General features: G+C 29.0%; 1 protein-coding gene and 1 long non-coding RNA gene across 2 annotated transcripts; one reads left to right on the top strand and one right to left on the bottom strand.

The window, feature by feature from the left end:
* The first annotated feature begins 69 nt into the window (after window positions 1-69).
* LOC141450210 (uncharacterized) lies at window positions 70-13,969 on the top strand. The gene is made up of 9 exons (XM_074120403.1): window positions 70-226; window positions 3,135-3,378; window positions 3,476-3,636; window positions 4,703-4,809; window positions 7,387-7,573; window positions 7,902-8,123; window positions 8,804-8,915; window positions 11,098-11,190; window positions 11,285-13,969. The coding sequence occupies exons 1-9, from the start codon at window positions 186-188 to the stop codon at window positions 11,918-11,920; spliced, it is 1,803 nt and encodes a 600-aa protein (XP_073976504.1). The 5' UTR covers window positions 70-185; the 3' UTR covers window positions 11,921-13,969.
* A 2,067-nt stretch (window positions 13,970-16,036) lies between these two features.
* LOC141450222 (uncharacterized) lies at window positions 16,037-16,784 on the bottom strand. The gene is made up of 2 exons (XR_012455966.1): window positions 16,548-16,784; window positions 16,037-16,458 (listed from the first exon to the last, which is right to left on the bottom strand). It is a non-coding gene; the product is annotated as an uncharacterized lncRNA (long non-coding RNA).
* Between the last annotated feature and the right edge of the window lie 2,794 nt (window positions 16,785-19,578).

Below are 19,578 nucleotides of genomic sequence, written 5' to 3'. Positions count from 1 at the left end.
CTAAATTTATGTGAGAATATATATATAATATATATCGAAGTTCCGAGTTGTAATTATCGATTCTTGCACTTCCCCATCCCTTATGAATTATACAATTGACCTGATATCAATGGAGTTAGGAACGTCTCATGGTTGCTAATATTTTCTGTTTTCTTTACTGCTAAAGTTTTTTTTTTTACATAATTATGGAACATTTGAATGAACTTGTAACACCAACCAAATTTAGGTATGTTTTACTATTAATAACATTTAGTGTATATTATTATTTTCTAATTTAACCAAAATTATCTTTGCGCAAACTTCTCTCTGAGTTTTGGTGTGTAAGGTACAGTATAGTTCAAAGAGACAGCACTGTTTACGATTACCGTAGCGCTTGCTGTATCATTGTAATAAACAAAAAAAAAATTTTTCGTTGCTTACGACGCAACTATTTACGAACTTATTTTTATTATGAAATTCTCTAATTATAGTTTTTAAAATGATACAATATATTTTTAGCAATTTACGATCTAACGCATATTACAGCAGAAAAGGTTAAAGAAAAAAGTGTTTTTTACAGTTTTTGTTATCGCCATTAGCTATTTCGTGGCCAGATAATTTAGTACTTAAGATACTTATTTTTCGAAAATGTAATTCTATATTTACACTTACTCTATACTTATAAAACATGCAGAAATACCAAATTCCGTAATTTTTAATATTTAAGAGACGTTTCTAAAAAAATAATTTCACCTTGAAATTACGCCATTCTGAAATACGGGTTATTTTTACTAAAATTACAAATAGATGAAGTATATGGAACTTAAAAATGTATATTAACAAGAAAATATTCATTTTTAGAAAAGTTCAGTAATAAATTGAGAAAAAAAATAAATGACACTATATATTAATTTTATATCAGAGCTTAGTAACTCTGAATTGCACTTTTTATAATAACAGGTTTTTATTAAGATATAATTAATTTATAATTAGTAAAATGCTACTGCTTAGAGGAATGGCAGGGAGATTAAAACAGGTGAAAATATTTATTTATTTTTTTTATAGGCGGCCTGCATTCTATGATTTGAATAAGTTGGGCTGGATTGTTACTCTAAGTTGGATGGTAAATTTGGGAAAAGACTTCAATGATTGTGTTTGGAAGAGCACATTATTCTTCAGAATAGTTTGGCCATGATTGGATAGAAGAAGACAAACTAGTTGGTTAAAATGAGATTCTTTAGCCTGGTTTTTAGTAGTACTAGCTGAGCCGTTGCTCTTCTGAAGTTGGTTTTCGATAAACTGTTCTTTAGAGAAAAAAATGATGGCACAAATCTTAAAGATATTAGTAAATTAATAAGAATATGGAAACACGAAGTATCTTTCTTACGTTATAACAGTACCGCAATCATCTTTCTGACATTTAATTGCTTATTCGGCGCTCTTCGTATCTGTAAAATTGATTCCAATTCTCTTCTCAATACAATAGGAACCCGCAGTGAGGTTGATTTGTAATTTTGGTTTAAAAATAAACCCACTGGCGGAACTCAGGTTCATCAATGCGCGGTGTACCAAGATATTTACATTGTATCAACTAATGTTGACATTTAAGGAAGCCAAAATAGGTTAATAATTCTTTTTTAGGACAAAATAGATTTGACTAAAATCATTTCCAATGTTAATCGGAAATTAATTTAAATAAGTCCTAAAATAAATATTTGATGCGATAGATTATTAAATGTAGTACAAGCGCATAAAAAGAATTCGCTATTGTTCTTCCTGAAGGAAATAAAGTGATATATTGTATCTGATAGTTAATGATTCTAATAATAACCTCTTTAAACAACATTCTTCCTTTAAAAAAAAACAGAAAAAATATTCAATTAATTAATTAATATTTAAAATGTAGGTGTTATAAATAATACTTATTGTTACTAATGTTATTAATACAACTTGAAATTAAAGAATACCCTGAATTAACCGTAAAACATTTAGTAGATAATTTTTTGGAGTTTGTGGTTGAAAAAAAAGTAGCTTTGGATCATTGAATTTGGTTTCACATTTAAATTTTATTCAATGTTTAGCTTTGCTAAAGGACTTTCGAGTCCGTTTTTGTTTTGTACCTTTGTGGTTGATCTTGAACTAACAGTCGTCTTAGTGGTCCATAAGGTCTGTTTGAATGATTGAGATTGAGTCCATATAAGGCGATTATCTAAAAACAGTCGAAAGATTGAGTACTTACTTGCATAGAGATTAGTATTTGTTTACTGTGTTCGTTACAAGCGACTTTGCCTACTTAAAGTGAAAGACAATTGTTTTCATTCTATCTTATTTTCATATCTTGTAAACCAGAGCTCCAAGGTGATATTAAAAGTCTGCAAGGAAACTTTTGCAGATAATGTCACAGCATCATATTTATTGCCACAGATTTGATTTTCTGGAAGGATAGGGGAAAAAAAATCATCGGTGAATACTATGGAAAAAGTTTGATCGAAGAATGGTTTGATGTCAGAGAATTCAATGCCGCACCTAGCTTTGAAGTGGCGATGCCGGATAGTGGAACGGAAGAATTTAGTAATGTTGACTGTAAAGGAAAAAGCGTTAATTCAACGAACTCTTTCTAAAGCCCAGGCTACGTCCAATAATGCAAACTAGAAGAGATTAATGCTTTTCTTATGCCTACAGATATTTTCATTCTGAGCATCCCTACGGATATCACAAACCTTCTATCTGACGCTTTCACCTCTCACATAATTTTTTTTTTTTTATGTTTTAGATTACAATTTGAGTTTGAGTATGAAGTCTATGTTTTTACCCCAAACCATCTTTTTCGTTTTCATTGTTGTTACATTCTTAAGATGTTTTCTCTAAGTAGTTTTTGTTGATGTTGATAAAAAAAAGAAGTTTTATTTATTCCTCTTTAAATTTTACCGTCAGTCATCTTCTGTCTCTTGATTATTCCATTTTATTGTTTTCCTTCCAGAACCTTTTTTTTTATCACTCGTGGCGCAAAGTTATACACTTCATTTCGTTTGGCATACCAAAAATGTTTATTTTACTTCAGACCATAAATTTCAAAAATAATTAGAGACATCATCTCATTAAAAAAACATTTGAATCAAAATCATCTAATACTCATTTTGTTTTCTCTCTCTCAGTGAAAAATTACAAACCAAATTGGGAAAACTTTGGAGCCCATTGGATTTAAAAGAAAACCAATCAAATAAAAATGGAAATAACGAAGCTCAGTGGACGGCCGTCTTTGATAATATCAGACAGATGTTGATCAGAGCGGCCAGCGAACCAGATTTTCCAATAGATTTCAATTTTGGAGATACGCCATTTTCACATTATGCTAAACAAATGAGGAATATTGATCCGAAAGGAAAACTCAAAAAATTGGTTAATATATATATTTTTTCAATTTTTAAAAAATTAATATATTTTGTTTTGTCGCCAGAATTTATTTTTAATATAAATTGTAAATTTATACTTTTAGATTGTGCGAACAGGTACTGGAGAATTGGTGCCTCCAAATGCTATTGTCTATATATTTTACAAAGCATACCTTCAAAACGAAGAATATCCATTCATTTCATCACAAATGCTTTCTACGGCTCCTCGAAGATATCAGCTTGGAAGTGGTGCTCTCTGTGCAGGGTACAGTAAATTTGGCTTTATTGGGAATTGTGTATATATTATGAGGGTTCCAATTCTAGTTTAAACCTGGACAGTTCAAATAGTTTAGAAGATTTTAACATCGGTCTGTTTCTATTCCCTAGTCAATGATGCCTAAAAAAAAAGACGTAATTTATTGTGCCCCAAAACATTCTATGGTTTTCGACTTCTTTGAATAATGTATCCCACGCGCTAAATGAACGACTTCAGATTTGTTTTCTGAGCCTGACAAGCCCTATAAAAAAAAAAAAAAAAAATATCAAACGGCTATTGGACACTTGGTTCAGTTATCGGCAGAGCTGGGGATAGTATTGCGTAAGGCGTATGTGAGAAGATGGTCAAAGATGGAAGATGGAGGCAAAAAAAAAAGTTTAAAGATACTACTCACCTAAATTTACTATTTCTTTAATAAGGCCGGGCGGTTGTTTGGAAGAATGTAGGACATGTAACGCAACACTAGTCTGGCAGAGGTTAGTTTTTGTCAGGGACAAGAAACGCTGACAGGTAGTTCTAGAAATGGCTGACAGTTTGGCTGGTTAGAGAAGAAGAATTCCTGTCTTTATCCAATGCTTCTCAATAGATATTTTTTCCTAAAAAAGAAAAATGGATGCCACACTATACACCCTTTGAATCGTAAATTTTTCTTCATCAAGGCAATCCCTTGAAACTACTGGAGAGGCTTAAATGAGGTATGCCGTTTGCCTTGATGTTGCTAGTGGGCTGGATCTGTATGTCTTATGATGGCTGTAAGTAACTGTGAAAGTGGGATATTCCTTGGACCTGTTACTGAGGCTTCCTTCCTTGATCAAGATTACTCCTTTGCAGTGTATTTACATCGACCTAAACTATCACGTTTACAAAAAAAAAATCTACCCCTGAAAACTAGCCTCTATTCTTGTCACCGTCGAAGTCACATAAATGAGAAATACCATAATCCAGGATAAATTACTTCACATCTTGTAAATAATTTACAAGTACACGTCCATCTAAATATCCAGGTTTTGTTTTTAATATATATGTTTTTAATAAAAGTAATTTATTGATTTAGATTTGAAGCGGCTATAGCTACAATGGAAATTGGAGAAAAATCACATTTCTTATTGGCTCCAGAATTAGCTTATGGAAAAACAGGCTGTTTGCCGACGGTTCCTGCAGGTTGGTTAATTTATAGTTTATTTTATTTAATTTTTTTAACCAAAATACCTTGTGTGATCCAGACTATCCAGGTTAACGCTGCATAATCAATATTTAAATAAATGCTGACAGCATGAACCGCGTGTCAAAGAAAATTGTCAACAACCTCTACGACTTAATTTTACTATATTTTACCACTATCGTATTAACACCATATATTTTATCATATTTGAAAATTGACTTATAAATAATACCACAGACGAAAAGAGAGATACTGGTGCATAAAAACCTCTTTTTTGGTCCCATAGTGATCTCAAAACAGATATTTTAGAAGAAAACTAACTCGATGTAGAAAATTTGGCACAATCGGCGTCGTTACTTCCTCTTATTAAGAGGAAATATAAATCTGCAATGAATTTTGACAAATTTGGTGTTCGAAACTTTTGATGACTAAAATTGTCCAGTTGCTAATTACTGAAATTGCAGACAGCAATTCAAATCTAGCAAACTTGTCAGGAAATTTGTTGAGCTATGGAGAAAAAAAGGTATCGATGAATAGTTGTGGTAGGAAATCTAGCACCCAGGAAGTGTTAAATGAATATTCGGATCTCTGTCAGATATGTGCGGAAACTTTTTGATCTAATTTAGTAATTATTACTATATATTTTTACATTCAAAAGCAGTAAATATAAAAAAATCAGCTCTTAACCACATTTACTCGATCTTGATCTAATTTCGTAATTATTACTATATATTTTTACATTCAAAAGCAGTAAATATAAAAAAATCAGCTCTTAACCACATTTACTCGATCTTGATCTAATTTCGTAATTATTACTATATATTTTTACATTCAAAAGCAGTAAATATAAAAAAATCAGCTCTTAACCACATTTACTCGATCTTGATCTAATTTCGTAATTATTACTATATATTTTTACATTCAAAAGCAGTAAATATAAAAAAATCAGCTCTTAACCACATTTACTCGATCTTGATCTAATTTCGTAATTATTACTATATATTTTTACATTCAAAAGCAGTAAATATAAAAAAATCAGCTCTTAACCACATTTACTGGAAATGCGATATGGAAATTAACCATAAGGACACAGTTTTATCATTATCAAAACATCTAAAGTGGAGTAAAGTTCCTTTGCCTATCATATAAATAGAAAGGCATAAGTGATAAAATCCATCATTTTGGATTTACATTCATCTTCAGAAATTTGTATAGAGATATTTGACTTCCATATAGAGCTTCTGACTTCTGAATATGGGGTTGCTTACAGTGGTTTTTTGGATGAAAACAAATGCAAGTATGTAAGTTGGAAAAGTGTAAATAGAAAGAAATAAAGATCTACAAACAAAAGTGCTAGTCAAAAACAAATCTAGTTTATCCAAGGAAAATTGCTGAATCATGGTTTCATTCTTTTATTGAGGGGGGGCTCTTTAAATCCGAGTTGGATTCTTAGCTTGGTTTAGCGAAATGCATACAGTTTATTTGACTCAAATGAAATTCAGAGAGACCGTAGCATTATACAAAAATTACAAATAGGGTAGATTTTTTTTAATTTTTAGTAGTTTATAAGTAATTGGATTTTTTTTTTTTTAATTGATCAGCCCATTTGAATGTAATGAGAGAAATCTCTTAGGAAGGGGCATCAGATTCTGTATAATTGTGAAAGAATTTTGATTGATTAATTATTTATAAAGTTTCATGAAAAAGTCGTGTGTGATTTTCTTATTGTACGATTACATGGGGAGGGGGCAATTAGTAAGAAAAATTAAATCGCATCTTTCATAGATATAATTAGCAATAAAACGACAGTGAAGTATTACGTGGTAAAATTTAAGCGATTATATTGGGCCAATAAAAAAACGAATTGAAAAATGATCACACATTAAGTAGAATATTGTTACCACCAGGTAAATTTGTTTTTCTAACCAATCGTTTTGAATTCGATTTGAATTTTGAAGCAATGAAACACTTGAATTACTTTGCGCATGCCCGAAAAGTTGGTGTTACATTTTTTTTTTGAAACCTTCCTGCACCAACCATTCTAATGAAGTGGCCTACTGCGCATGTCGCGAATTGATAGATTTGATTTCTTTCTGATCGATCTAAAATCAATTGAAAGTTTGTTCAAATTCTGATAGTGAACCAAACACTCATTGCGCATTATTACCAAATCATTAGCGATCATTAACCAGCTAGAGGTCCTGATAGAACAGTTCTATTTAGTAAAAATAATAATAATATAGTTTACTTTAGGTTTGAGTTGATGGATTGGAATAGATGTATTATAATAAGTTAGTTTGTACACGGTAAAAGAGCAGTTCGCGAACTGGCGTATTTAATTTTATGTATTAATCGTTTCGGATTTGAATTTTGTAAACCATAAATGTTTTGAAAGGGATAAAATTTCATGGATAAATTTCGAGTGGTATTTCTGGGAGCAATTTATGATCGCGTATCCTTCTTCCTTGTTTTGAAGATAAGTAACTTAGTAAAAATTTGGCTTCTGTAAGTGTAATAATAAGAATAAAGAAATCAATTAGGTGAATTGAATATAATACTAGATAGATCTATTTCAGATGCAGAAGTACTACTGGAAGTGGAGCTGTGTGATATAGTCAGACAGAACTATAGATCTCTATTGGGTGCATTAAATCGTGGCAACAAAGGTGGTGAATGTGATTCCATTCTTAGTCCTGTACATGAACTACATCGGCTAGCGACTGAATTTCACAAGAGTGGCAATTTCTTTTGTGCAATCGTCAAGTAAGTACTTGTATTTTTTGTGCTCATTAATTGATTTAGTGTATTATTTACTGTCGTAATTATTTTGTATGTTCATGCTCTAATAAATAAAAAAAAGTCCTCGGTGGACAAGGTAGACCTTGCTTCCAACGTAAGTGGAAGTGAACTGAACCACTTCTTCAGGGAATTGACGTCTTTGCGTTTATCCTAGTCTAACCGCACAAAAACTACATTGCCGCATTCATTGCTGGGTGGGATGAAGAGAGCGATTGTACTCCTTTATTTGATACCCCCTCACGATTTTTTTTTTACTATTTCATAATAATTGAATCACAATTTTAAATTGCAGCTACCGAAAAGCAGAAAATTTACTATCCTTAATCAAATGTTTCAATGAAAAAGAAGAAAAACAACGCAAGGAATTATTGCTGAAGATGATAGTGAATCAGATTATAACCTTCGTAACAGGAAATAAAGCTGTGACCAAACCAAGAGAAGCTGTCAGTGCTGCTCTGCGAGCTTTTCAACATATACCTGCGGAGGCTGCAACCTCTGTGAAACTGAAATACAAGTAAGTGTTTTTTCTGTTATTGTTATTCAGTTAATGTATTTATTTTATTTTTTTCTTTATCACAATTTAAAATTTAAAAAATTTACCTCACTCGTACAGTTTTCTTATACTGCAGTTCTTAAAGTTCCAGATTATAAATTTTCTTCAAATCCAGAATTTGAGATTCATGCTTTAGTGCTTATTGTAAAATTGCCAACTCGTACATTTTGGATTTTGAAGAAGATTATCCTATCCCTTGCTGTCCTGGAACTGTTCTAAAACAAGTATCTGTTGAAAAATGACAAAAGAAGTAATAATAAGTTGAAAAACGAATATTTTGTATTGAAAATTAGGGAAAATTTAGTTTAGTTTTCGGAAATAACTCATAAAGGTGAAAAATTCATGAAATACGTTCATCCAAGTTACAGTCTTGAAAATTACCGTTAGAAAAGTTGGTAAAAGAATCACACCAAATATTTTATTTTATGTAATATGTATAAGAACTCATTTATTAAAAAAAAAAAAAAAAAATGTAGCAAATAAATAATCAACTTCATGTTGAAATTGCACATTCCTTGGGATTTTATATAAATGATGATATAAATATTTCAATAACAAGTCATTTACTAGAGTGGTAGTTTATTAATAAAATTACGATTTCTTGCATCTTCATATCATGAGATTGCTCTCTATATTTCCAGTTTGGCTAAGGCCTACATCTTACTGAATGAAGAGGAGAAGGCCCTACAATTATTGAAGTCTGCCAAGAAATTGGAGCCAGATGATATTAACATTAGAAGTTTACATGATAAAGTAAGTTCTATTGTTTTTTTTATAAATTTATGTTCATTAATCATAAATTATAGGATATGAGGTTTTTAAGCGGAACCGTAATCAATCTGGGAAATCCAGTTTTTCTTTAAAAAAAAATTGTCTAAATTGCATTTTTCTTGGAAATATTTAAAATGATAGAGGTACGTACGTAGTATGTAATTTAGAACACCTCGAGTCTCTTTATCTTGTAATATTATCTTATTTTATCAGTACATAGAGCAGTAGGTATACAATTAATTGCAGCCTACCTAGCTCTATCCAACGAAGACCCTCCTACAGCACAACTAACTACAAGTTAAAACAAATCTCAGAATCTTGGAGATTCCAATGGGTGGATCCAATACCTGGCATTCAAATCTTCGTTAAAAGATGACATTACATTTATGTTACTTAGTGTATTAGAATCCTCTTTCATTTACCTCTACAGAATCTGCTGCTGTTGTAGGGCCTTACTTTTTTCAAGATTTTAACTACACATCGGTTTGAATGAGATAGTTTTTTTTGAAAATTATTTGGAACAACAGCGCTGGATGTTTTAATCGTTTTACTTATTTACGCATACAATGATTAGAATTATCATATATTTATAGATATTTTACAATTATTTTATTTCTCCAAGACAATGCAGTGTTGCCAGTTCAAATTTAAATTTACGCACATTTCTTGTATTAAATGCTACTCCAACTTAACGATTCCAAATATTATATAAAGAACTCTTAAATATATGTTACTTATCATTATATTTATTCTTCTAATTAAAAAAAAAAAATATATATATATACATATATAAATAAACAAAAATATTAAAATAAGTAACCTTTGTAAACATGATATAACCTCCCTCTATCATTCAGCCAGTGCAGTGTACGTGAGTCAAAGTGGAAGTCAAACGCTCTATGTTTTAGATCAATTGTAGATTCAATTTATGATAACGGATGAAAATACGAAATGTGCCAGCATGATAATTAAAAAAAAAAAACGGGTAAGGCAAACTGGTCAACTATACCTAATGTTTTATTGAAATTCATTTTTGGTGTATGGGTTCTAGAATGTCATATTTTGGACAGTTATTCAATTAAAACTTCAAGATACTTGTGAACAGTAGTAAGAGAAACTTCGTGTGTTTATTTATATATTTTATGTATATATCTATATATATATATATATATATATATATATATATATATATATATATATATATATATATATATATATATAATTTTTTTTTATTATTATTTAAGGCGCGTCAACATCACAGGTTATTGACGCCCGGAGCTTTTTTCAGTTAGAGACAACACTGTCCATCATCGGACAGTGAGCTGTAAGAAGTTTCCTAGGAAGAGAAAATCTAAGGGTCAGCAGCTGGATTCGAGCCCGGGAAATCTCCGCATGGGAATCCAATTCGCTAACCACTTAGCTAATCCCTTCCCTATATTATATTATATTATATATAATATATTATTATTGTTATTATTATTATCACTGATTTTTGGTGAATATCGAGGTGCGGTCTTAAATAAAAACAACTTTTTTGTATACAACTACGAGTATATCATCATAACTGTTGTACGAGTATATCATCACAACAGTTATGATGATATATATACTCGTAGCTCTACATTAAACTTCACAAACTTTTTTTTTTTATAATACCCTGAATAAGGTAGTAAAAATTACCGAAACGTTGGTATAAAGCAAAAAAATTGTATTTATTGATGACCGCATCTCGATATTCCCCAAAAATCATCTATCAACAACGGTCGAAAAAACCAAAATCATTATTATTATTCTTAATATTATGTAATTACTGTTGCCTCTTTTATTACTGTTTTTATTTATGTTCATTGATACATGTAGATATTTCACTTTTATTTGTAACATACTAATGGGGAAATTCATTTAAGCTGAAACGAGAAAATTTAGGCATTTCTCTAAAATGCGTTTTAAATTTAATTCACCTTTCTTACACATGCGGAACTTTATTAAAAATGAAATCCAAGATTTCAATAAAACAAAAAAGCTCATCCTAGCTACGTCTTTATTTATAGTTAGCATCTTTTCGTAAAAGTTTTTTTATTCATTTTTGTCTGCTATTTTTACTAAGAATAATACAGGATTAATGGCAATTTTAACGTTTTTTTTTTTTTTTTTTGTTTCGTAGCTGGAAAAACAGGTTTACGAAAAAAGAGAAAATGAGATTAGGTGTTGGAAATCAGCGCGGAAAACATTTCCCGAACACGATTCAAAAGATGAGGTGTGTAGTAAACATTCAAACATTTTTTTTAAAAACCTTTTATTGGATAGTTTATTTAGAAATTAAAGTTATTTTTTCTTATTTTTGTTCCCAGTACATGCCCTTCCTCAGAAATTCCATTAAAAATGATATAGAAAACTATTTAGAAAATCCTGCCGCAAACATTGGTATGCCATGGAATTATACAAAAGATCAACGTGTAACTTTATGCCGACAAGCGGAAAATATGAATCTAGTCTACGAAGAATTTAGATCACATCCGGCCAATTTATTAATATCAATACATAAAAGAGGTTCAGCTGTTTTATTGACTGAACGTGATGAAATCCTGCATCGACCAGAAGAATTGGTGGCTAGCGATGAGGAAGACTGTGAAGAAGATGGTTTCACTGGATGGGATCTCGTTGAGTTGAATGAACAATCAAAGGAGGAAGTAGTAGATCTTGACGCTTATGAGGAGGAGGAAGAGGAAGATGATGTTGTTGTACTAGTGAGTGAAGAAGAAGAACCGTCTGCGGCGCCGTCTGCACTAAGAAAAGCTAACGAAGAGGTCATCAGATTGCCCTCAGATAGATTAATAACCTCTCATGATGTTATCATGACAGAACCCATGGATGAAGATGAAGTGTTCGTAATATCGGATAGTGATGATGAACTAGAAGTGGCCAAACAAAGGGACAACGAATTACTATCAATCATCAACAGCTGCCAGGATGCTCTAAGATGGTGAAATAATGGACGTATAATGGGATATTTTAAAGATTTCCCTGGGGGTCCTAATTTGAAAAGCTGTGCCCTGCACAAGTTGCAATACCTACCGGGAGGTGTGTTGGAAGTTCGTTTTATAGTGAGTAGAATTGTGGCCCACCACCCACTTCTTTTACATAAATCTTTTTTGAAGACATTACCTTTCGGGTTCTCTTCTTCAACAGGACGACACAGGCTTGTTCATATTGTAACACGAGTCGTTGTGTTGTAAATAAGACTGACAAGAAAAGCATTATTAATTCGTTTTTATTGGTGACCCCCTCCAAAAAAAAAATCAAATCAAATCTTAATTTCAATAACTGATAAAGAATATTGTAAATATTTTTGATAGTTTTTTTTTGTTTTTCTTCATAAAAAAACTTCATCTGAAGTATGGAATGGTGCTCAAAAATAGCTGATTCGTTCAGTATAATAATAGCAGCTGATTTAATAAATATTTATTACAAATTTAATTTTTTAATATTTCATTAAATATAAGTAAGAAACGTACATACTTGGTGTACCAGGTTAAACATTTGTCTCAAAAAAATTATTGTTACTATCGTGGTCTTATTCTAAAATCGTTTTCGGTCATTTTTTTTTTCAAATTTATTATTACGATACAGCCATATTCAATTTAATTACACCAATTGAATTACTAAAATTTTCCATAAATAAAATTATGCTGTCCATTTAATTATTTATTAGGTTATTAAAATGTAAATAAATTCATGATTCTAAAAAATTTCAAATAACCCCTAACATTATACTCTTTCAAAATATGCGTGTTGAAAAGAATAAAAATATCAAACTAAGTATCGATTATCGGTTAAGTATCGATCATTTTGGCTGAAATTTATTGATAACTTTAATTTTGATAACACTAATTTGGAATTTTATTTTCATTATTATTTTTTTAATCCTCTTTACAGATTTTCACCACTTCTATTAATTATTAACTTCCATTTACATGGACAAGATAGCCTTTGAAATAAATGTGAAAATGTGTTGTACTTTATTGGTGAATGTTTTAAACTCGTATTTAACAGCTGATTGCTCAAAATGATACGAGATAGAAATATTTCTAATTCGTTATAAAATTATGAAATGACGTTTATTTTAAGCACTCAAAAAAATCGTACCCATCTTAAAAAAATATGAGGAAAAACTTAATTTTTCTTTTCTTTAATTTGTTTTATAAGTTTTTTTTTTTTCATTATTATCTAGTAATTAAAGCCATTTTTAATATTGGAGGGAAAGGGCAAAACTTTTATAGAATTGTAACCTTCTCGAATAAGGTTCAGTATCGGAACATGTTTTGTATCATTTATTCGCCTGTATGACCCATCTGATCTACGATACCTGGTACATCCGGTATTAAAAAAATTAAAAAAAGAGAAAATAAATGTAAATATCGATCATTTTGGCTTCAATTTATCGATAATTTTTAGAAATACATTGTTTCCTATATTGATTCATTAATGAAAATCTAAGCTGTATGATCTGTATATACAAATACGTATTATATAAATAGTATTGATTTAGAAAGATATCTGTGATTGTTTTTTTTTTTTTTTTTTTTTCTGTAGTTATAATGAAGTAAATTTTTATTTAAAGAAAAAAAATATATACAAATTCTTCAAACTGTTAGTTTTTAAGTTTTTATATAAAATTATTATTATTATTTTTTCTTTGTTTTTAATTCTTACCATCTAAAGGAATGTTCTCCTTCAATGAACAGAGAACAATTGTTCTGTTATGACAGTGGTCTGTGGAGTAGATCAGACAGAAACAAAAAAATATTAAAATAAAAAAAACCTGTGATTTTTATGTATAATTTAATTTGTCACTGGGATGATCTCCTGGAATCTGTATAATAACTGTGTTTAGATATAATTTTTTTTTTTTTTCTAAAAGAAGTTTTGTGAGACAATTCTAAGTGTATTCACAGATTGTCAGTTGATAATATTTAAAAAAAATAAATAACATATTTACTTGATTTATTTAAAATAAATTAATCCTTTTTTTTATACTTTGTTTTGTTTAATATTCTTTTTTCTTACCATTCTAGTTACGAGAAGTATTACGATCATTTCAAGTTCTATATTTCCGGTTTTCAGAGAATATGGTTCTATTTTTGGGTGAACTATCTCAAAATAAAATACAAATAATATAGAAAATCTTCGGTTTGTGTCCCGAAGACCGGATTGTAGTTAGCTCTGAATTGGAATACTACTGTACAGAATGAATTACGCGATTTTATGTTATTATCTCGAAAATAACAATTTAAACTTATAATTGAACATTTTTTTCCAGGAATATTGTGGTAGACAAACTTTTGCGAAAGATTTTTTTTTTTTTGAAAGGCTTTATTATGGAAAAGATATACTTCCATTTGACTCCGAACTTTGTTGTTTACACTTTAAACCTGATATTTAATTTATTTCTAAACTGGCTGTTCTTCACTACGATCAAACCAGGTCTATGGTGCCCGGAACGTAGACATCTTAAACCTTCTCACCCATACACAGTACTTTCTCAAGTTTTGAAGAGTAAAACTTATTTTTTATAGAAATAAGAACACAGAAAGCCAAAAAAGACACCATGTTTTGAAAATTTTTCAAACGAAAAATAACGTAACGCTGTCTACACAATTTGATTTAAAAAAAAAAAAAAAATATTAGTAAAATCATTGGCCGCCAGAGATCAGCAGCATAAAATACTAAACACCAATTCTCGCCACTAGAGAGCAATATCTTTGAAATTAGAACCAAGTTTCAAAAGTTGCCACAAGAGCAATTAAAAAATATCATTTTTTTTTCAGTTATTAAAGTTAGAAATTCAAAATGTTAAAGAAAAAAATAAGTGGGCAAAAATGTTTAAAGAAACTATATCGAACTGATGTCTTTATATTTATGTAGGCCTACTGGTTTTTAACTTCTTGTAGTAATACATAGCTGACGAATGAATATTTTGTCTTCTAAAATAAATAATTAATTAACATTAGATTATAGCTGTATCAAATGTATCCTTAAAGTAAATAACTAAACTTATCCATTAAAAAAAAGGTTTTAAACTTCTTATTTTAAACATTATTTTACAAAAAAATCAAAAATTTATACTTAAGTGGACCCTATAGCCGATTTTGTAAGATGTAAAATCCATTAATCTTAGTTTTCATAAATCAATTTTGTAAATTTAATGTTATTGTTTTAATGTTTTCGTATTCACAGCCATAACATACGGTTTTGTTGTGTTAAAAAAAAAAAAAAAAAAATGTAATGTGATCTTAATTAGTATTATATTCTAGGCATTAATTTTCGACCCTTACAATGCTTGTTAAAACAATGTATTCCTGAAGAATTAGAACTATTCAACTGGTAGTTAATACAACAACTTAATTAGTTAGTTACCTTAATTAAGACCTATTCAAATTACCAGTAATAAAGACCACTAAGTTTTCTGCGTAGAACAGTATTGCTGTTAACTATTTTCCAGGTCGCATTAAGGTTTTACCTTAAGTTAAGCTTTGTAAATCTGAATACAAGAAGAAGCTTTCAAAAACATTATTTCGTTGATGAAATCATGCCATTATCATTTTCGAACTTTTTTTAAATTTTCACTGTGACTGACAGTAAGAGATTTTGCACACTGAATAATGCATTTAATTATAATGAAGTAACGATAGATACAATAGCATCAAGATAGCAAATTATTCGGGAACATATACTACAGTACTTAGTAGAATTGGTGCCAATAAATATGGCAGTGTTTTTTATTAATCACAAAACTTCAAAAATAATTCTTTTTTTGCCTGATAGGAACATGCATGTCAGCTAGACGTAATATTTGATCAATATGTAGATTTAATCCGTCGTCGCCCCAACATTGTTTCTAACGAAACTCGAAGATGGGTGAATTCCATACTTCTCTACACAAATCTGGTACACCAATATTTGAAGATGGACAACTAGTCCACTATGTCAGATAAAATCTTTGATATTGTTCAGCTTTGTATTTAATAATACTTTAATTTGTTTAGGAATCTTATGTTTACGTCAATTTAAAAAATAATAAATAAATAAATAAAAACCTTCAGTCAATGTTTTAAACATATATTTAGTTCATCCAGAGCTATAAAAAAAAAATCTTTACAATAAATGTTTACAATATCATGAAAACTATTTTTGAGTGTTTTATTCGTAATTTGAGGAATAACTAATTCTACAGTTAATAATTCTAATGACATTATTCTAAGAACACCTTTTTAAACTTAAAACTTGTCCTAACTATATTTTGTTTATGTATGCAGATCATTTACCACAATTTAAATGTTATATACTAACCCTTCAATTAGGCAAGAAGTAGGATACGGTACTTTCACATTACGCTCTTCATATTGCAACTAAGTTTGACTTTACGTCCAGACACAGAAAATTTTGTAACATATCTCTCACTTTTTTTTTAGTTTTTGCCTCAAGTTTCAGAAAGAACACACCCAAGTTTGGTCATTCACTACAACTAAAAAAAAAGTAATAAATATTCACTAAATGATATCACTAATGATATATAGATATCATCACGTTTTATTAAACAATGTAATTAGTTACCTTAATTAAGACCTATTCAAATTTTCGTAAAAAAAATGTTCCGGTTAATATTTTAAGTTGTAAAATGAATCAGGTTTAAAAAAAAACAATAAAAAAAAAAAAATTTTTAAAAGGTTATCGTGCTCCCTTCTCTATGGTTACAAGCAAAAGTATTGAGGCCTCTTGTAAATTCATATATCCATATATGTACATAAAATCAATATTCAAAATATTATATAATTTCTTGTGTATTGTAAAATGAGCATTATAACATGGAATACTACATTTTATTCTATAGGAAATTGTATTTATTTATATTGTTTTAAATTTTTTTTAGAAATATTAATCCCTTTAATTAACCCCCACCTTAATTACTCATTTAACTGCTTCACTACATTGGCTTTTTAAATTTTAATTATCTAACGGCCATGAGGTGGTCACCGTTGCTTAGTTCTTTATAGTTATTACTTGAGTTTGGATATCTTGATATAGGATGAAGATTACTTTTTTTTACTGGTTTTTTAAATTATTTTAAAAAGTAATTAATTCATCTAATTTAAGGGTAATATCAGTTTTTTTAAAGAACAATTAAAAATTGAGCAAATCACGTGCTGGTATCCATTAATTGATTTCAAAATTTTTCTTTATACAAGTAGTGAAAAAATTTATATTTCCACAATTTCTTCAACTAGAAAAGATTTTATCAAGTGCAATTTTAGTTGAAATTGAGAAATTTTATATTTATATTGTTACAATAAAAATTGGGCACAGAAATATTATTATATATGTGTATAAATCAATTGCAAAAGAAAAGTATTTCTTTATTTAAGAACAGTCCTTGTTTTACTATTGGGTATGATGATTGGGTGTTATTGGGTTGTTAAAAAATGGGGACATGTAAAAATAAGCTGAATTAATGAGTCTTATTTTTAAAGTGGGGACTTGAGGAGATAAAATTATTTTAAAGGCAAGTTACAGTTTGAGAACTTCCCATATATTGATTTTGATCAAATATTTCAAAGTTTTGTTTAAATATATATAATAAAACTTAAGATTTAAAAACTTTTAAAAATTGACAGGATTGGGTGATGCAAATGGATTTCAATAATTTCTTGACTTATGAATTGCAATATTTTTTTTTATGTTTGAGATTTATATGAGGGAAATACACTAATGAATAGAAAATGAACAAATATTTATTTATTAAGAAAAATAATGTAAGTTGAATTAATGGACAGCACTAACTAAATTCAAGTGAAATGAGCACTTGTTACTTAACAGTAAGACCTATTGTCATTTCTTATTTTAGTAATTTTTGTTATCAATTTGTCGTTGACTTACTCTGAGGTAAGATTTGCATTTATATATTGTTGATTTAGAGAAATAAATTTTATTTGTTCATGGTTTTGATAGATAGACAAGATTTACCTAGTAATTTCTGTTCAAAGAGTACATAAAATAAAATACATCATCTTAGTTACAGGATAAAACAAAAAAACTCAATAGCATAAAAAAAAATATTTTGCTTTTAATTTTAGCTGAATCAATAATTCTCTTCAATATTCATTGATTCATTTGATTGTGCAAAAATAAAGTGTTGATAATAGAATTAATTTGAATCACATTAATTTAATTGTACATTATTAAGCTTTAGGACTTAGCTTTCTCTATTTATTTTTCTTTCTTTTATTTAAAGGCACCGTTTAAATATACAATGAGTTTTTTAAATATTTAAATCCTTTTCTTTAAAACGAAAGGATTTATTTAACAAGTTCATGGAAATAAAACTTCTACAATAGAAGAGGATGATTTATTAATATGTAGTCTTTTTTTTCACTCACGAAACAGTTGTTTTGTTACTTGGAACATCGTAACTTGACCCTAAAATATTTACATACTTGCTGACCCTACTGACATTTGATATAACAAATGTTAAACTAAGTACTTTTCGTTAATTTATCTTTTTTTGCTGTTGAAACAAAATCGAGTGTTCAAATTAATTTGCAACAAAGGATAGGCAAGTTTATGTATTATACTAATTATTTAATATATTGGGTATCTCTTTATTGGTTGATACTGCTTCAATTTGGTTTTGTACTTTTTGTAGGAAATTGTAAGTGTCAATGTAAAATTGTTTTTAAAAATTATATAAATCTTTAACAAATTGACTAGCGGTCACAGAGATGTAGTGTTGGATAAATATTTACCAAAAAAAAAAAGTAGATTCTAAAGAATATTTCTGTTAATAAAATTAATATAAAATTTTATGAGAATGGTCTTTTCGGCCAAAGAATGCACTTTCCTCACATTTCTACATCAGTTTCATGCTAATAGCAAGACGTTCTCTTATTTATTTCGATTGCTGAATTACACTTAGTTGTGTCAGAAAGATTTTTATGAAATATCTAAAAAAAATCTCTGATGATGAATTTAAAAAACTGATCACTCAGAATTAGGCATAATACAGTCACAGATTTTATTTTGAAATAAAGATTCAATTATGCAATCGTTAATATATTTGTTTAATCTAGGAATTTTAATGGTACACATACTTTAACTTGCTTTTTGTAACTTGACTGAGTTTTTTTTTGTTTTAAATGGATTAATCTTATCCAAGAAGTTAAGATAAATTTAAAAATTGAATATTGTTTTAAATTAATAAACATTAACTAAAATTAAAATCCGAATTCGTTCGAAAAATTCATCCATTTTATCTTTAGTAAATATTTTGTTAAGGTACATAAGTTTTATTTAATTACAGACCACCAACAGAACAAATGTATAAAAAATAATGATTATTAATTGATAATTCTGTTCATTTCGAAATAGGCGCAAGTACCAAATAGTAAAACAATATTAAAAACAAATCAGCATTTTTTTCAAATTTCCGAAGGCCTAATATGACATTTAATTTTACTTTATGCTTGAAAAGTAAAAAAAACAAATCTACTATTACAATAAGTGAAACTTGTTTTGCGATTAAAGAATGATAAAATTTTTTTCGGTAGTCGGGCCCTCTCCCAGATGGACACCAATTGACCATATACATGCT

Source organism: Rhodnius prolixus, unplaced genomic scaffold (genome assembly GCF_049639745.1).
Source record: "Rhodnius prolixus isolate KJV_2025 unplaced genomic scaffold, Rpr scaffold_2, whole genome shotgun sequence".
Lineage (NCBI taxonomy): Eukaryota > Metazoa > Arthropoda > Insecta > Hemiptera > Reduviidae > Rhodnius > Rhodnius prolixus.
Note: the sequence above shows the minus strand (reverse complement) of the source record. Positions and strands in the feature narration are given on the sequence as shown.